The sequence below is a fragment of the Bombus flavifrons genome, chromosome 8 (assembly GCF_040668555.2).
Source record: "Bombus flavifrons isolate JBK064 chromosome 8, iyBomFlav1_principal, whole genome shotgun sequence".
Taxonomy (NCBI): Eukaryota; Metazoa; Arthropoda; class Insecta; order Hymenoptera; family Apidae; genus Bombus; species Bombus flavifrons.
The window spans coordinates 12,813,570-12,832,957 of NC_138449.1; the positions used below are offsets into that span (position 1 = coordinate 12,813,570).

Here is a 19,388-nt window from a genome sequence, read left to right on the forward strand (position 1 = left end):
AAAGACGAATGAATTGAATGTGCATTTTTATTGCCATCAAGTCTTTTTGAATCGTGCTAATACTCTTTAAATTTCTTCATCCTAATTTAAACGTTGAACGATGATCCACGCGTTAAAGAACATTAAGTCTAATCGCTTAATTGGCAGACTGTGCAAGCTCGATACTCCGTATACCCGGAAAATTTGAAATATAATAGGGTAACGTGTATGCTCATATGCACCTTCGGGCTCGGGATATAGGAGTGGGCGCGCTTGCATTTGCGCGTGCGTGTGCGCCTGCGTTTGCACTCGTGCGAAACGTTAGCGGTGAACGACGAACGTTATCGAAGAGCGCGCGCGTTATCGAGCTGGAAAACGAAATCGCAAGTACTTAAGTAAGTAGATGCAATCAAGGTATCGCCAGGTTTAAACGCTGCTAGTGACGTGACAGTCGTCCAACGTGGCTAGACTGCTGGCTCTTAACGACGCCAGACTCAAGGAACTGTGATTCAAAGTATTCATGCCGTGAGGATCTTCGCAATGCAGGTACAATCGTGAACTAACGGACTTGTGACAGTCGGGGCACAGACGTTTCTTCTTTTTGTCGCGTCTCTTCAAGATGTCGTACGCACACCTGCAAATGACACGGTTGCGGTCTAAATTAGTGAGAACGACTCGAACGAAAGGGAAGAAGGAAATTTACGTTTTCGATTTCGCTTCACCTGGCATGCAGTATATGGGAGCAAGGCAGCGCTTCCAAGGAATCGGCTTCGAGGCCGAAAGGCTCGTTGCAGCCACCGCATCGCAATTCTAAATCTTCTTCCATTGCCGTGGCTAATCTCTCGTGATGAGCCTTCTGCTCTTCGTCTCCGAGAGAACCGTAAATTCGCGAGAGCCTCGATCTCACGGTTCTTACAAGGAACTACGTTCCAGAAAAAGGACGAGAATGGTGGCATATGGTGGGACGGTATGGAGGGTTGGAACGGGAGTAAAAAAAAAACAGAAGCGAGTCGATCAGTGAAAAGTAAAAGACCGAAGAGACAAAGATGGAAGATCTCTTACCTTCGCACCGACCGACCCAGCTACTTCGAGCAGCCTGGTGTTGAATTCGAGTGGACGACAGTTACATATTTTGTGTTGGAGTCGAAGAGCCTCGAGACACCTCGCGGCACCGTCCATAGCTTCCATTTGGCAGAGTCGATCTCCGGTCGCTGCCGCGGAACCCATCGCGCTCTCGTACTGTCGGAATGCTTTCTACGACCGATTCGATACGTAACACGCAACTACGTGTACCTATTCCGTTTGTTTACGTGGCAACAATAATTCGTTCTTCCGCTTTTCATACATTTTACGCGTACTTACATTTATGTCGGATTTTTTCCTATAAATATCTCCCATTATTCGTATACTTCTGGCGTAGCTAGCCTGATCCCCAGAAACAAGGGACAATCGCGTTGCCTCCTACGAGATAAAGAGCGAAAATTAGAAGAGGATATCGGTTAGATACACGGACGGTTGTGGATCGGAGAAGGTCAGGAAGATCTAGTTTTACCGCCTACCGAACAGTAATCGTGGGCGTCGCCGAGTTCTCCTTTTTTTCGAAGCGCCGCTGCCATTTGAAGCAGAGCCGCCCTATGATGTCGGGAGTTTAAGTCGCCTAGCTGCAAACTTCTCGATAGGTCGTACGCTCTAGCCGCGTACCTGGCGCTCTTGTCGGCGTCGTGTAATCTGCAGAACAGCTCTGACAATCCCACGTATACCTGCAAATCGATAAATACGAGGTACACAGAGAGACGCACGCACGTACAGACACACAAACATCTTGCGTCGTAGCTATCGAATTTCCAATTGCTTACCTGCAATTCCAACGACGGATCCTGAATCGAGTGAGCAATTTTGTGAGCTCTCTGAAAAGCTTCCAAAGCTTTGCAAAATCCTGCTAATTCCAAGTGAACTCTGCCTACGGTCAGGTGAACCAATCCAGCAGTCGCGCACTGATCGCATTCATTGTACAAGCTGCGAGGTAACGTACAGATAGAATAATATCGTTCATATCCTTGTCGGGTCGACGAATCGATCAATGACGAAAAAACTCGAGAATCGAAAGAGATTCAAAGGATTACTTATGGTACTTATAGCGAATACCAAGAAAGAGATGGGTACCTATGTCTGGCATAATCCAAGGCCCTATCGAGCGCGCCCAATCTTTCGTGCGCTCTTGCCAGATTTAAGTACGCTTCTGCCCGCATGTTCGGCGAATCCAACTCCTCGGAAATGCACAACTGTTTGTGCCCGAAGTCGATGCTATCTCTGAAATCATCATCAATGTGCAGCAATGTACACATCAATGTGTACGATGAGGTATCGTTATCGCGCGTATCGTATCGTTATTGCTCTCGCTCTCGCGGTGATTCTACTCGATCAAGGTCGAGAGTTCCATTCGCGGAACGTGTAAGAGAAACGGAAGGAAGATCGCAAGTGGCGAGAGGTGGAAGTACGCCGAATGCTCTTTTAGCGGAGAACGAGCGTAACGAGCATCCAAGAGCAATAGCGAACACTTTGGTTGGTTGGATGGCTGGATTTTTTCTCGCATCTGGCTTCTGACGCTTCGCCTCTCGCTTCCGGAGAGACCAACGAAGCAGCTTGATTTCCATGTCAAGGATTTTCGAACGTTTTCGAAGTATCGCGACAACTTACCAACTAAATACCGTCTCTTGTTTACAGACTCTCTATTAAGCTCTTTTCTCTTCCTGGTTCGTAGTTACAAGGCTGACATAAAGCTACAAGGCTGACAGTGCCTCTCCATAACGGTGAAGTGGGTTGAACAGCCTGGATAACGGGTGCCTTTCGGCGAAACAACCCGACTCGTTTCCCTCTTTTCATTCATCTTTCCTCCTCCTCATCCGACTCTCGTTCTTCCTCCCTCTTTCCCTGCCGTCTCGTTTCCCACCCCCGTTTCCATTTACTTCGATATCGGTACTACTCGTTCGGAATGCAGGGCGTATTTCGACTCGAATAACATACAACGAAACGTTTCGGAACAACGTTCGAAACGTTCGAAGGAAGAAGAGAGACACTAGCGTTATAGAAGGTAGGTCGAAGTGTGGAAGGATTCCGTTCGATCTTTAAATACGTACCTATACTTGCCCCAATCCATATAGGCTTGATACAGATAACCGAGAAGAGCGAATTTATCCTCTCGTTGCCTGATGTTCTTCAATGCACCCCTCCATTTGCGAACGGCAGCCTGCTGTTTGTGAGCGCGATACAGCTTCAAACCTTGTTCCACCTGAAACAAGCGAAATCATCGCGGAATGCGGAAATTCGTATTCGTTTGGCGGAGTAGCGGTTATTCGCGGCTGCGCTCGAACCACCACCGGAAACAAAATCGTTCGCGTTACGCGTTCCAAGCTCCGTTTCGTTGTAGCATCGCGCGTAACATCGCTAAGCTAAAGCGACGAGGGAGAAGGTCGTATCGATTCGGCCTTGAACTTCCTCCACCGGTGGTTTAAGATCCGCCGATCCCGTGTAACATAAATAGCGCACGGTCGACCTCGACGATACCGGAGGGAGCAAAGCGATCAGACTGCAACGCGGCAACGTGTAAACGCAACGCGACTAACACGCTCGACGAGTTTAAGCGTTTTAAGCGTTTTTCCGATCAACCGGAAACTCTTTCCTTCCTGACTTGTATCTCCCCTTTCTCCGCTGACACCTCTCTTTCCCTTCTCATCTCCTTTCTTCTCTTTGCTTCGCTTCGCTTCCGTTCTATGGCCGTTGCAATCGCGCGATCGTTGGATACACGTCGCAAGGATGCGAGAACACGAATATACACGGATCGATTTTACGGCTAGCGTGACTGGCGATCACCGTCGCGTGCACCTCGTTCGCGTTCTCGACAATGACCGTGAGCGAGAGATTGGCAGAAGGGGCCGAAGGGACATGCAGATAGGAGGGAAAGAGGAGAAGAAAGAGGCGACGGTCGCGTGGCGGTCTCGAATAGCGATAAAAAGTCGCGGTCGCCCGGAGATAGAAAATTTGCGATGTTTTACCCGTCTCCGAGCCATGTGCTGGTCCAAGCGACGTCTGCAGCCTATCAGACATTCCCAGAGACCAGAGCCGGACCTGCCGTTCTGGTAATGGCCGTTTCCGTTCGAATTCTGATGACGATAGTCGTCTTCGGTGAATTCGCAGACGTCCAGCGGATGCCGCGACCCGTCCGGACTTCCCAGCAGAGCGGTTGCGGAGAGTTGATGACTGGCCGGTCCGCTGTAAATTTCCAGCAACGATTCAGAGCGTCGTTCAACTCGTCGAGCGTATCGTTGTTTTTCGATTCGCGGACCAAGCGTACGACCGCGTCGAGATCGAGGATCGTGCCTCTGTCACGCGGTTACCGGAGACAGTTTGGCGTCGTTCCAGCCATCGTGTCTCGATTTTCTTACCGCCAACGCCTATCTACGTTTCGGATCAACGTACCACTGCATTGCGACCCTTAGCCCTTTTTATCTTCCAGCTACTACTATCTTGGAACGCGATCGCGATTGCATCGTCGGCCGAACAAAGTCGACGTACGAGCGTACGACGTATCTCATTGACGCGACGCGACGCGACGCTTCCCCATTGGTTGTAGCAGCCGCAGCAACAACAACAACAACAACAACAATAACAGCAGCAGCAGCAGCAGCAGCAACAATAACAGTTACGGCTACGGCGGTTGTCAGCGTTGAAGAAGCGCGCGTGTCCGATCGCGAAATTCCGTTTGCCAGCTTGAGACGAACGACCTGTGTGCTAGTCACCGTGGGCGAGGCACCTGTGACCTCTTTTCCTGACCTATATACCAACTTGCCGAGTACCGCCGCGGTACCGCGACAATTGCCCCTCCCCTCCCCTTCCGTTCCGTTTCCTTCCGCGTTTCGACTCTCCAGAGAGAAAGCCGAAACCTATTTCGAGCGAGCAAACGAACCGTTTACTCGTACTTGCCGTCCCAACGAGTTTTTCGCCCGGGTCGATACTTGCCCGAGGTAATCTCTCGAAGAGACAGATTCCCACGACATGATTGCTTTTGTTTTTCCTCGTTATTTCGTCCTCCGGTATGGGTGTTCCGATACTCTCAGACAACAAGAGCATATCAACTTCCCCCGTCGGCAGCGGCATTGCTCCGACGATGCTCGCGAGTCGTCGTCCCGAAACGGCACAACATATCCCTCTCGTTACGTCGTACCGACGCTCGATGTGCCATCACGAGTGTACGTCTCGTCGCCTCGACTCTTTCGGTCTCGCGAGTCGTTCGGATCTCGATTCGACGAAACGTTCGAGGAAGGAAATCCACGGCTAGTCGGCGTCGGTGCCGATCAAACAGAAATTAGAGCGATGTTTTGAGGTAGCTTCTTTTAGCGACGCATCCGTTATACTTGAGTTTGGACGAGTTGTTTTTGCGTGTCGACGGAGTAAATTACATTCGCGCGATTCGGAAAAATAGAGTTTCTGCTTTCGCGAGTCTTTGTACTTGCGTTTAATTGAGCATCGCGCGAGAGAGCTTGCTTTCCGAGAGTTTGTCCCGAAGGAAATGAAAGAACTTTACGGTAACGACCAGAGAGAAAAGGATGGATAGATGGAGTATAGAGAGAGAGAGAGAGAGAGAGGGAGAGGAAGAGAAAGAGAGGGGAGTGGAGAGGGGAGAGTGGTAAAGGGAAAGAACAGAGGAAAGGAAGAGAGATTGAAACGAGAAGAATTAGGCCACAGGGGTGGGTGGTAAGTATCGCGGAATGGGATGTATTCGACGAGTGCCAGGAATCGAGCCACGCATAAAGGGACCGACTATCAAGCGGTAAATAATTAACGTTCTGGCAATTTATTTTCAATTCGATTATCTTCGTATGGCCCGATCGACCATATCTTACCCATCGAGCGATATCTCGGAAAATCACGACTCTCGCGCTTTTCTATACTATATACTTGACTCTTTGTGTTTCGCACGCTTCGAGCGTTCCGCGTCTTACTCCCCCTTCTATTCAAACTGATTATCGTTAAACGCATAACATCCTATAATCTTTAATGTAGTAACGAGACATGTACATAGATAGATTGACGCGCGCCGCTGATCTTCGCGTACGTACTCGCGTCTGAGTGCTTGTGAGAACCAAAGCACGCGTTGTGCGTGTGCGTGTATGTGTATGTATAATATATACGTATGTATGTATAGATACGTAACAACTATTTGGTATCGAACACAATGGTACTAAAGATAAAGCTAGAACACGACCGAAAAGGTTCGGTCGTAACGCGTCGCGTTGTTAACTCGTTCGTTTCATCGTCCGAGAACGTCGCGTCGTGTCACTTGCTCGATCTCGATCGACGACGCGCGATGCGTCGCAACGAGCTACGTAATCGACACGGCGTATTTCTTTTACGATGATCAGGTTCTTTCGTTACAGTTTTCCTCAGGTGATTTTCTGATCATCGGTTCGTTCGTTTCTTTTCTTCATTTTTCGTCATCTTCGGTCTCGTCCTGCGAAGGCCGATCGAAAGTTGGTCGTACGCACGCACGCGCACTCACACACACACTCACATGCGACTCGAAACTTCAGACAGTCGAAATGGCAAACGATTCGCGCGGGACCGAAGATTATTCGTCTTATTCGCGGCGATCGACGCTGCGACGCCTACCACGATGCAGTCACGAGTTTGGTAAACGCAATTCTGATACCGATCGTCGTATCAAGGGAAAACTCAAAGCGGTTCTGGATCAAAGCATCGAACGAAAGACTTCGAAACGAAGGAGCCGATTTGAGATCGTAACGGTAACCGTAATGGCGACCGAGATCGGTAGAGAGAAGGTAGCCGTCGACGACGATTTTTAGCGCCGATTCGGGGACGAGGAGAACTTGGCTTTCGAATCTGCCGCTCGTTCCAAACCGAAAGATCGTACACGTTCGGGATCGAAACGCGTTCTGCGGCGTTTCGGTTTCGTAAAATCGCTAGTGGCAACGATCTCGCCCGGTTCAACACGGTCTCCAAATGTATCGTAGTCCGACACGGATTTTCCCCGTGTCCCCGACCGGATCTCCCTCTTATTCTCCTTCGCGACTTGTCTTCTTCTGCTTTTTTCTCGTCGCTCGTCACACGCCACTCTCGCCACCTCTTCTTTCTTGTTTCTCCCTCTTGTTGGCTCGTCTCGTGTCGTGTCGTCACGCAATCTCGAGAGATATCTGTTGGACGATCTCGAACAGCGTCGAGAGCGCGCGTCGCGCTTTACATCGACGTACGAGATGCTCCGAGGAGCTCGGAAACTCGGTCGAATCGTCCCGGATCACGACCGGATCCGTCGTTCGACCGTTCCCGAACTGTCGGGAAGATATCGTCCCCCTGTCGTTACCTCGTGTACGCGATCGCCTTCTTCTCGCGAAAATCAACCGGCAATGGTCGGGGTAGAACTGTCGCGCCCGAGCCGCAGCAGCCCGCAACACACGACCCGACCGATTCTCTCTTCTCCTTCCCAACCACCTCTCACCCCTTCGCAAACCCCTCGCAAAACCCCTCTTCTCTCCTCTCTCTCTCTTCTTCCACCCCCGACCTGTCCTCTCTTCTCTTCTCTTCTCCTCTCAACCCCTCCGCTTCCTATCCGCCTCTCACCAACACTCCCCGCCGTTGCTCACCTCACCTCGCCTCACCCCTCTGCCACGCTTTCCAACACCACCCTACCCTCTTCGCCTCGCCACCCTCGCACTGTGCTCTCGCTTTTCTCCTCACCTCCTGCCGCATCGCCCTGCCACGTTTTACCTCGCCTCTCCTTTCCACCGATCATTGCCATTCCCTCCTGCAACCCCCTGTTCTATTCTGTCCTCTTTCTCTTCCTCTACATGGGTACATATGCACACACACATACACACACATATACTAATGCGCGATGGAGCACACGGGAACGGAATCTCTTCCGTATCCGGCAACGGCCCATCCCTACGTGCTTTCCGTTCTTCCACCTTCGTTGTAGCTACCAACAATTCCTATCCGATCTTCCCCTCTCGTAACTAGAGATTCGTCGCGCGTTTCGACGGTTCTCCGAATCGACCTTTCATTCGATTCCTTTCTCGGGATACGCGGACAGATCGAACCGACGTGAATCGCACGAAAAATCTGCTTCTGCTCGGTCGAAGAAAGGAGCCGAAACACACGAATGCGAAGATATGAAATCGCGCGCGCGCGCGCGCCAATCTTCCAACTTGACCCGCGTTTTCCTAAAAATGGGCGAGGCATTGCCCTTTCCTGAACTTTCAGCTTTGCCGGATGAGATATCCCAGCCAACCGAATCCTGAAAGGAGAAGAGAGTGACCCGTTTTTCGTCTCGCTTCTCCCATCCGGATCGTTTGCCTTGCGCGCGATTCTCCCTCTTCGTTTTCGACACGATCGTCTCCGAGTCGTTCCGAGATTTCACGAGAACCGTGCCGTTCACGGGGGTGCGATACAGCACTACCACCCCTGCTACGCGTGTCAAACTTTCTCTTCGTGCTTAGCTACTTAACTATCCACATACGCACACACACACACACACACACGTGTTACCTCGACTCGGATACTAGACGCGTCCGCGTCGGACGCCCTTACCCGCCACGGTCATCGAAATCACGCGTCGTTCTCACTGATCGTATTGGATCGATAGCGAATCGACCTGGAAGATTAAGATTTTCGTGTTCTCGCGAAAAGGAAAAATTTTTTCAAACAATAGGTCGTTGGTCTGTCGTCGAGAACGCGACGAAATCGAGACGCTCTTCTCCCTTGTCTCGTCCGTTTTGAATCGTTACGATACCTCGCGATCCTGTTTTATAAAATGTCGCCTGTAACTCGCGCGGTCCCTTGCCGCGATGTCGTTTCGCTATCTAGGTAAAGAGGTTACCGGTTCAAGGTCGATCCTAGTCATTCGTAGAATGTAGCTAGCGCGTTCGTGTTCGCTGCGTCGCTCTCGCCACCGACTCCAAAGTTTCCGTTTCTTTTCCTTTTTCTCGACCTTCGAACGGTCGATCGTTCGTTCTCGTCGATTCTTTTGCTTCTGTTCGATTACACGCGAATTAATTTCTCGTTGTTCGTTTCGAGGAGTTCTCTGGACTCTGAAGAAGCTTTATTCGTTCGATACGCTCAAAGTAGTTCGAGGGGAGGAGAAAGTCGATCGCGTCCGTCGCGTCGCCTCGCGTCGTCTCGCGATGTTTATACCGTATTGACGGTAACCTGCGCTTTGAATTCCAAGCGGGGTCAAAATGTGGTAATTTCAGTCGACGATTCGATCGACGAGAAGAGTCGATAATGGAGCACGCGGAACGAAATTTGAGAAAGTTGGATCGAGTTGGAGGCGAGCGTGTTTCGCGCGACTATAAAGCAACGTCGAGCAGCGGAGATTTCGGCGTTGCGACGCCGATCGCGAACAGGAGGATGGATCGTCGAGAGGAAAGCGACGATGGAAGCAGCGATTGGCGACGCGAGAACGAGTTCGGATGGAAAATGGAAAGATTCGAAACGCGGTATCGGCGGTTAAACCACACCCCGACGTGACGAGATTTGACCAGCCATTAGATGCGAGTAGGGAAAGAGAAGAGGCGGGACGATGCTGCTCGATCCCGGAGAATTTACACGGTCTCTAATTGGTCCGTTTCTCGTCGAAAATAATCCATCTGGGTGTAACCAGCTGCTAAACGTAGCTCGTAAAGTGTTCGAACGGTGTTGGCTAGGCGTGTGGGTTTTGGCGGTCGTAGAACGTGGTCCGATGCGTACGCGCGAGTGCGAGTGCGAGTGCGAGTGCGAGCGTGAACGCGAACGTGGTCGCTTACGATCGGCCGCTACGAGAGTCGACGAGAGAAAAGCTTTCGGGCGGCATTCGCGCACGTTTCAGGGCCACCCGCCGGATCCCGGTAAGCCCGCCGCGCCGCTTCCATTTTTACACGGACTTTACTTACGTCTTTGACTCGTCAAAATTTCCTATCGTCTCGAAATCTTCGATCGTCCATCGTCGACCGACGTTTCTTCGACGACGTCGTTCGCTCCTTTCGTTCACTTGCGTATTCTCGCGTTTCCATTTGCCTGAGAATCGGACGATTCGAACGACCTAGTGACCGCTAGGTCGATCGAACGACCGATCGATCGATCGTTCGATAGACAGACAGGTAGATCGTCGATGAAAACGGGAATGGAAGCCGGAACGTGGCCGTTGCTCGCGACGATCGCGATCGTTTCTCGCGACACGTGGTGCTCGACGTGAGAATCCGATCGTATCGCGAGTTACAGTTTTGCGGTGGCAAAAGTGGAGAGACGTGTTTCGAGGAACGACGTCTCGTCGGAAAGAACGAAAGGGAAAGGAAGAGGTGGGAAGGGAGGAGGAGAAAGAAGCGAAAGAAGAAGAGAAAGAAAGGGAGAAAGAACGCGTGAGCGAAAGCTTCGTATCGACTTGCTTCGCGAGAAACGATGACTCTCGTGACAGACACGGTGTCTTACGCGTGTCAACCGGTCGGTAGACAGTCTTACGACGACGTTTACCGTCACCATCACCTCCAACTTCGACATCATCATCATCATCACCTTCATCGTTACTATCACCATCGGCATCACTATCACTATTATCATCATCATCACCATCATCGCCGGCGACGAGGAGCGTACGCATCCACCGATGATCCATCGATCGAGTGCCTGCAAGGATACCTGTCCGTGGGAAACGTGGACGAAGAAGCGAGAAATCGAGTGGTCGAAACAGCCGAAACCGACACCGCGTTAGGATCGGCCAGCTCTGACCGTTATCGGTACGATAATCGCATCGTGTTCATCGATTCGAGTTCGACGATTGTCGTTCCCTCTTCCCTTCTGCCATCTTTTTTTCTTTCCTTTCTTTCGAGATTCGAGCGAAACTCACAGCGTAGCGTCGCTCGTCGTTATAATTCGAGATTAAACGCGTCGACGGTTTTATCGCGTGTCAAACCATTTTCACCTCGTATTTCGCGTTCCGTTTAACCGCGTTTACCATCTTGAATCTATCGTCGTACCGACGATGCTCCCCTGGCTCTCGTGTTGTCAACCACCTGGAACGATTCCAATTGGGAACAACGTTCTCCGTGAAACGCGGTCCGGTCGCGTCTATCGAGCAGCGTGACGCGACGATATTTCCTAATTATTCGACTCGTTCCCTCGCTTGTAAAAGCCAAGCAAGAAGAAAGAAAGAAAGAAAGAAAGAAAGAAAGAAAGGAAGGAAGGAAGGAAGGAACGAATGAAGGAGGAAGGAAGGAAGGAAGGAAGGAAAAAAGAAAGAAAGAGAGAAGGCAAAGTAGAGACGAAAAGAGTAAAAGTTTATGATGGGTCGACAGGTCGCGAGCATCGCGGTACGCGGTGGACTCGGACGACGCGTCGTCCGTTGTATCGGTGGATGCTTCGGCCGATCTCGAGTCCGGTTCCGTCGAGGCCGAGGAGAGCAACGAGGGTAACGAGTCGAACGAACCGATCGAACCCAACGAATCGAACGAAAGAAGCAACGAGTCGAACGAGAACGAGCACGTGCCTCATCCTCACGTGGCACTGGACACCGCTGACACCACCGCCTCGACGCACGGACCACGTCGGTGTCTGCTCTGGGCTTGCAAAGCCTGCAAGAAGAAGACTGTGACCGTTGATCGAAGAAAAGCTGCTACTTTGCGGGAAAGAAGGCGCTTGAGAAAGGTTAGCCGAAATAGAATACGTTCGAATAGAATACGAGAATCGCGTGCCGGATCGATCTCCTCTCCGATCGATAGGTCTGCGTTTCAGGTGAACGAGGCGTTCGAAGTTTTGAAAAGGAGGACGAGCAACAATCCCAATCAACGATTACCGAAAGTAGAAATTCTACGGAACGCGATCGAGTACATCGAAGGTTTGGAAGCGTTGTTGCAGAGCAACAGATCCTCCGTAGCTCAGGGTCGCGGTTCGACTAACGATACGCCGGTAAGTATCGAAGGAGCCGATCGATCGTGCCCTAAAGATGTTTCTCCTAAAGCTTACTACTCACGACTACGTAGGTTGCGTTCCTCGCATCGGTTTTCATATCGGCCGAAACTACTCGTATTTCGTATTCGGTCGAAACAGAGAGAACGAATTCGACCGAATAATTTTTCAAGAACGAGCACAGTCGACCACGTGTCGTACACGTGTTCGTGACGCACTCGCACGAACGTTAAGTTTCGCGCTTAGACATCTTTTTGCGACATCCGGAACGAGAAAATAATCGTTGGTGCGTCGTATCTTGTTTATACTTTTCCACGTAGTTTTGATCTATTTAACAACGAATTGGCAAGATACGGCGACCAGGAAACCGAACAGGCAGCCTGATGAAGTTTAACAAGTTACGAATAAAACAATCCGACTGGTTGGGCGAAAAGCGCACAAACTGTCGCGTCGTAGCTCGTTGCACGGTCTTTGAAACGCAGAGCCAACGAGCCAACTACTTCGGGATTCTTCTCGAGGGGATTATACAATGAAATATATTTTCCTGGTATTTCGTATCGTGCAAACCGGTCGTCTCGTATCCTCGCTAAATATAAGCTCGATTCTGCGCATCGATTCGTGCCACGTTAGCGCACGCTTTTCTTCCATTCCACATGAAACGAAAGTTACTTTGCGCTCCGTTCGAGACCGAATGAAAAATCATCCTAACCGTCGTAGTAAACACAATAGGTATAATATACAAGAGGACTGAAAATGACAGGATACGAGCACGAGACAAACGAACGGTCGGACCAACGGGTACTTGAAACGATCGTACGGAAGATGAAAAGTGTCGTTGCACAGGTTGCGAAGAAAGAGAGAAATGGTCAAAAAATTCGTAGCGTGTAAATTAGGCAGCGAACGATCGTCGATCGCGACCTGTTTTCGTGCTTTCGAAAGACTTAGAGATAAAAGCTTAGAGATAAATTCGAGATTTTATATGCTCGAGAAATTCGACTTTAAAAAGAAGACAACTTGTATCGACCTCCGACATCGAGGACGCGAAGCCATCTTCCAGAGCAAACATCGTGCTTATTTAAAGCAGCCGTTTCACACGCGAGCACCAGGCGGTTAACGTATCCTACTTTACGATAAAAGCTCCTCGATTTCACTTTGCGTTTCATCTCAACGAGCATCCCGTCGCGTCGTGTTGTGTCGTTCGTCACAAGTTTCATCGCGTTGATCTCTCCCAAAAAGTCGCAGTCGTTTTCTCTCCCGTTGTCCAAACTCGTACCGCTGAAAAAATCGCCCGCGTTTCTTTTTCTTCTATCCTCGGTTTCCATCGTGGTCGCGTTAAAAAATAATCTGAAAAACGTATTTCCCTCTTCGCAGAAATATATTCCCGCAGCAAGTACACCTAGTTTCGTTGATAGCAGTTTCTCGTAACGAGCTACGAACGCGCATCGATAAACGTACGAACGTACTTATGTACTTACGTTCTTGCGCACTTATGTACGTACGTACGTACGCGCGTACGCACGCATATACGCACTCGCGATACCAAGCGATGGACAGTGCAGCGACGAACTGCCTTTACTCCAAGAATAGTTGGCCGCGACGACGCATATAGATACGCCGAAACAGATAAAATGTATACATGGTGTTTAGCGTTTGACAGAGAGCGGAGAAACGTACGCGAGAAAGAAAGTCGCGAACATGTTCACCGGCGACTTATTCGACGAAATTTTACCTTTCTTTTCGATTGCTCGTTGTCATCGATAATTTACGTTCGTCGAACTTGCTTCGAACTTGGTTCAACGTTTTCCGTTTCTCGATCTTTAAAAGCCGCTACATGGCCAGCTGGTCAATCGTAGCTGACGCGATATTCGTACGATAGAATCAAACTTTACTTTCTTAAAGTAGACGCGTATTTCGCCATTTTATCGTAATTCGCTATCGTCGCTAAAGCCGATAATCGTAACAGCTGGCTTCGTTATTTGCAGGGTGCAACTTCCCCGCGATACGTGACGGAAAGGCTGAGGCAGTTCTCGGATCCTCTGGCGAGGTTTCAACCCATCAACGGTGAGTGAGATTCTATCCACGAAACGGTAATTTTCGTTCGCGACGCCACGTTGAAACGCTGAAACGTTGAAACGTTAAAGCACGTGGAAAGGGAGGAGGAAGCGACTATTAAGGAGCGTGCGACCCATCGACCGGCTTCTCTAGTTTGCGCTCAACGATTCCAAAATGGTAGATCGTGCGTGTTATACCGGTATTTTTAAGTAGATTAATGCTTGACACGAGACGGAGCATTAAGCAGATCGGTATTAATGAGTTTTGTCACCCTTGAGTGACACTCCGTTTCTATTCGGTTACACTCGCTGCTATAGATAGCCCACCCGTGAGTTTCCGAGGAGATGCAACGTCCTCCCGTCCCTACAGTCCGATACAGTCGACCGCTCGCGTCTCGCTCGCGTCTCCCTCGCGGGTCGCGTTACTCGCGACAGTCTACAAGCCACGCGCCACGCGTCATGGTTCACGGTGCATCGTGCATCCTACACCCTACTTACTTACACCTCTAGCCGGCAACGAAATCGAGAAATACACGCGCGCGCTTCCATACATCCTCCTCGGCTGCTATCGTTCGATGCTCAACCCCGTTTTCTAGCTATTTTCGCGTCCGATATTCTACCAGATTTCCCTGTTTTTCCGACCTGCCGAATACACGGCGGAATTAATTGGCCCAGATTCCCAAAATAGACCACCGGTCTCATCTCCGCTTTCGCGCAAATCTGCGCTACGCGAATCTCCTCGCGAACAAATCGAACGGAAACTGTTTGTCTCGAGGCATCACGTTCGAGAACGACAACGAAGGAAAATCGGGGATATTCGCATGCGTATCTACTTATGCCAATTCGATGGCGCCGTCGGCTAAACGAATCCCTTTGCGAGCCAAAAAGAGCAGCTCGCGTAACCCTGCTATTTCGATCGTTGAAATAACTCGAGATTAATTAGCGTTAATGAATATCTGACTATTGCGTACCGTGAAACATAATTCAAGTCACCAGGAAGAAGAATGCGTTCGTTTGCTCGAAGACGAGTCGCAAGATCGGCGAACGTACGAGCAAACGAGCACCCGTATACACGCTTACATGAAATCATGTCTTGTATTTAGCGTCGAATCGCGAGATTTCTTCGTTACGGTTTTTTTCCCTCTTCTTTCGACCGTCGTAGTAACGATGACTTGCAACAGTTTGGAAGAAACAGGTGACGAGGGAAGGAGCAAGATACGCAGAGAAGGAAATGGTGGCAGTTGAATTTCGTGGCACGAGTTTCTCGTTAAACGAAACAGTCTATAATTCACGATCACACCGCGACGCATTCGCCAAGTCGCAGTCGTCCACGAACCAAGGAAAAAAGAGCTGCGAGCTCCTCGGTAGGAATAGGCATCGTTGCAACGACGAGAAACAAGTTCCTCTCTGTGAACGTGAAGGGTACCGATGCCAAGAGATTTATCGAACCGTATCCCACTAATGCGGATCCTGATTATTTCGATCAATGTTCCAAGATTCCGTTACGCTACGTAACAAATCATATTTCACAACTTTTAACCGAACGAGTTTCCAACATTTCACGAAATTTCTAATATTCTTTGGAAACTCCTTTCGTCGTATCACTGCCGTCATTTTTTTCTCGTTAGTCGCTATTAGCAACGATACGATACGATCGCGTCACCGCGCTGAAACGCGGGTACATACATTTTCTTCCGATCGATCTGTGCTGATAACCACGAATCGCAGTACATAGCGCACGCAAGTAGTCTCAGTCTGTAAGCAACTACGTTACCGATTTGGTGGATCGTCGAACGATAAGAAAATTCAAGTCGCCTCAAAGTGCCATATATTGCCACGGTACATTAGTATGACGCATCGTCGCCGGACCATCCTTTTGCCAACGGAACGGTCGTTTAAGCGCGGCGGAAGCTGCGTCCAAAATACATACTTTGCCACATCCAGAATTCTCTCGAAAATTTCCTTGTCCCCGCTTGTTTCGCGCTTTTCTCTACTCTCCTTTCACATTTTCCACCCAACTTCTACATCTTGTCTCGCTGTCGCCCATCAGCATCTTCCGTTTTCCCTTCCAAACTACGCGTCTCTTTCTTGCCCCTGCCGATTCCCATTCCCAGTTATTCCTTTATTCTTCGATATTTGCCGCTTCTACCATTTCCTTGTTTTTTCTAGTTCGGCGAAAGCAAATTCATTCGACGTATGCGCTTAGTGCACGATGCGATCCAAAGCGTTGCGATTGAAAACAAAGAGCGTCTTTACCGAGGGACGTTCAATGTTCGCGAAGGGCTTCTGACGTCGTTGTCGCGTTTCTCGCTAATGGGACCAAGTGAAAGGTTCCTTGTGTTTCTCTTTACCGTCGAAAAAACACAAGCAACGGTTTGGGCCGCGGCGGCGCAATGGTAAGGACGAACTGCGAGCGAATCGGTGCTCTTTGAAGACCGTCAGGGATGTAATTAAGCCGTTTCGCTTTCAGCTTTCGCACGACTTTTCCTTCTCTTTTTTTGATCGGTACATCCTCATCGCTTTCAACGAAAGGATCTCATTTTGTACTCGGTTTTCTCCAATAACGCGTAATTATACTGTTAATAATACCGGTCACGTGCGTCGTCACGTGCCGTTGTTACGTTCGATGTTTGCGTAAACTTACGGTTATTTCGATTAACTCGCAAACCGAAAGCTTCGACTTTTAGCAATCTTACGAGCATGTTTATAAGATAAGAAAGCGTTAGATAATAATTTATGCAAAGTGATCAACGACGAAGTGATTTGAGTGATTAGCGCCGGTTCGTTTGTGTCTTTCGACAGGATTCGAGGGAACGGTGGAACCGCAATCGTCCCAGCTCAGTGGAAGCAGCTTGGATCGCCTCAACATGATCGTCCAGAGCATCAACGGACCGACTCACGGAGCCACCGACGCGCTTCGATATCCTTCGCAGCAGTGACACACAACGGTGTGTTACAGATACAGGTGTTCCAAAGGAATCATCGATTTTTCTCAATTCACTGTTCCTGGAACCACCGTTGAACGCATCATCGTGTGGATATATCAAGTTCCTAAAATGCATCGGCTTAAACGTATGCTCCTCTCTGTAATATCGCTCAACGATCGTTTTATTCGAGATAGTTTCGTTATCAAACGAGTTCTTTCAAATGAAATATTTACATACGCGCTATCCTTCAACTATTTTCTGCCGATCGTGTAATTGAATCGTAATCGAAATAACTTATCTACATCGCTTCGAATCGATCTTATTCGATACAGCGACGGCGCGTACTATTAATTATCTCTCTGTATATAAATATACATGTATACGTATTATACATAACCACGTGTATTCAGACAACACATATACATATTCATATACATACATAAATACATTGATACATACAAATTTATAAATGCGCACCATAATAAAATATATCGGGATACGTTAAACTAAATCTCGCAAAAGATATGCGCGCTCTTGTTTAAGCTGCCTCCGTATTTTATCGTGTTTTATTTATTATACTTCCCCTTCTGTTTCGTGCACATCATCCATTTAATTTATCGTTGCATTTTTTTTATCGATGACCACGCAACCATTGCAATATTGTAACCAACGATTATAGGAGCGTTCGAAACATTTATCGACTCTTGGCGTTTCGAATGGTAAGCGGGAAACCAAAAAACGGCTATTCCCCTCCACACTCAACCGAAGATACGCACGTGCATCTGCTTTGCAACTACTAAATACATAAGTATATGTACACATATGTAAGTACTTACATAGTAGAAAGACAGACGTTGCTAACGCTCGATTTCGTTCGGACGACGACGAAGTGTAACCGTAAACGTAAACACCATCTATGTATTATATAGACACGTATTCCTCTTGGCTTCATCTCGCTTTCTTTCTTTTAACGATATGGTTCTTCGTCCAAGGAGACAGCTTGAGTCTTACTCGATTTATGAATGCGCCTTTGAAAACCAACGGTCGGCACGACCAAAAGATCTAGCTCCGGAAACCAGAGACTACTTTTAACCAGATAAATTGGGAGTCTTAGAAAATCTAGACTATCAACGTGTTCCCTCTGTCGCGATATCGGCACGTATTCAAAACATCCTGTAAAACGCATCCCTCGAGACACGCATCTACACATCTGTCCTCTCCTTCTTTGGTATTCCCCCTTGTTTTCCCATGAACGGAAACTTTAAAGACTACCGCCACACATTATCGTGCTGTGCTATACCGTACCGAGACACCATTCTGCTCGGACAAGAATCTTTCAGATTTTTCTCTTCTCCTACCATTTCCTCCTCAAATCCCAAACGCATAAAATCATACGCCATCTGCCGCATGCTCTTTCATCAAAAATTTCCATTCCATTTTGATTCGTCCCTGGCAAACGACGATTGTCCCTCGTTACAGAATGTTTCCTTTCCCATAAATTGTCATACATTTTTGAAACGCCTGTAATATAGGAAAAATAATAAAATACAATTTTACAAGGACTACAAACTCATTTTGAATGTTAACCTTTGGTAACAATGAATCTCTGTAATTAAGAGAAAAGAGAGAAAACATTGGGGTACTGGGGTTACCCAACATTAGCCGAAAATATCCATGTCGCGGGAGTAAGAATAGTTGAGGACGACATAAATATTTTTGGAGTTACTGACCCGTCAAAACTCTCCGTACTTTGAGCAAAGCGTATATCTTCCGAATGTCTCTTTGAATACTGGTCGCTCCTCCGTCGAAACCGAAGGAATTACAACAAGCGGCGCGGAAACGGTAAAGTGATACAACAATCGCAATAGAAAACATATGCCTCTCTTATGGCGGAACATACTTACATACATCTCTGACGAAATTCGCACTATGCTTAAAATTAACTGCAGTGACATGAGCTTCTTGCAAATTCTAATTTACCGTTAACGAAATAAACGTGCTGTATATTTTACTTGAGGACACAATTCACGTACATCTATCGTGATACGACAGGCAAGTAGTCGATACTCTTGTCGCCATCTGACGATAAGAAAACAAGCATCGATTCTCGAAACGTAGATTTCGAGGCACAGGCTCGGACTCGATGTACCGCAATCTTTTTATCATCCGGTTATATGCACAGGTGTGATAACTCTCCTGGATGAGGTGAGTCAGGCTCTTATCAACTGGAAAATGTTTCTCAAATAAAGCGCTTCGATCGATTTGTTAATTTTCATCGTGCGGCGCGACCTTATGTCTCCAATCTGCAACACTACCGTGTCTGCAACTGAACTCTACTCCGTCATGTAAATCAACATCTATTTCGACAATATTTTTTTGTATCACACGAAATATTGTATGTATACTCTAAATGAATTACGAAAAGTTATGGAAAGTACTTTATATTCTTTGCCTTCAGTGTATACAGTTAATGTTTCCACCA

At 48.4% G+C, this 19,388-nt stretch overlaps 2 protein-coding genes across 5 annotated transcripts; one reads left to right on the plus strand and one right to left on the minus strand.

Moving 5' to 3' along the window:
• Window positions 1–9: 9 nt before the first annotated feature.
• LOC138182382 (43 kDa receptor-associated protein of the synapse homolog) lies at window positions 10–18,919 on the minus strand. Of its 3 annotated transcripts, none has more exons than XM_069118169.1 (11): window positions 18,811–18,917; window positions 17,743–18,427; window positions 4,032–4,248; window positions 3,117–3,268; window positions 2,143–2,289; window positions 1,836–1,995; window positions 1,539–1,739; window positions 1,342–1,440; window positions 1,042–1,233; window positions 702–901; window positions 10–613 (listed from the first exon to the last, which is right to left on the minus strand). In XM_069118169.1, exons 2-11 carry the CDS (start codon window positions 17,856–17,858, stop codon window positions 406–408), a joined length of 1,692 nt encoding a protein of 563 aa, XP_068974270.1. In that variant the 5' UTR covers window positions 17,859–18,427; window positions 18,811–18,917; the 3' UTR covers window positions 10–405. The 3 variants fall into 3 exon arrangements, with proteins under 3 accessions (XP_068974270.1, XP_068974271.1, XP_068974272.1); XM_069118171.1 differs by having other exon boundaries at window positions 474–613; window positions 683–901; window positions 18,811–18,919; XM_069118170.1 differs by lacking the exons at window positions 17,743–18,427; window positions 18,811–18,917 and adding an exon at window positions 4,996–7,414.
• Window positions 9,374–17,460, plus strand: nau (myogenic-determination protein nautilus). 2 transcript variants are annotated; one of them, XR_011173773.1, is made up of 5 exons: window positions 9,374–10,760; window positions 11,319–11,667; window positions 11,742–11,928; window positions 13,911–13,989; window positions 16,782–16,841. XR_011173773.1 is itself a non-coding variant. In XM_069118191.1 (5 exons), the coding sequence occupies exons 1-5, from the start codon at window positions 10,426–10,428 to the stop codon at window positions 16,916–16,918; spliced, it is 1,074 nt and encodes a 357-aa protein (XP_068974292.1). In that variant the 5' UTR covers window positions 9,384–10,425; the 3' UTR covers window positions 16,919–17,460. The 2 variants fall into 2 exon arrangements, 1 of the variants encoding a protein (XP_068974292.1); XM_069118191.1 differs by having other exon boundaries at window positions 9,384–10,760; window positions 11,755–11,928; window positions 16,782–17,460.
• Window positions 18,920–19,388: the final 469 nt, after the last annotated feature.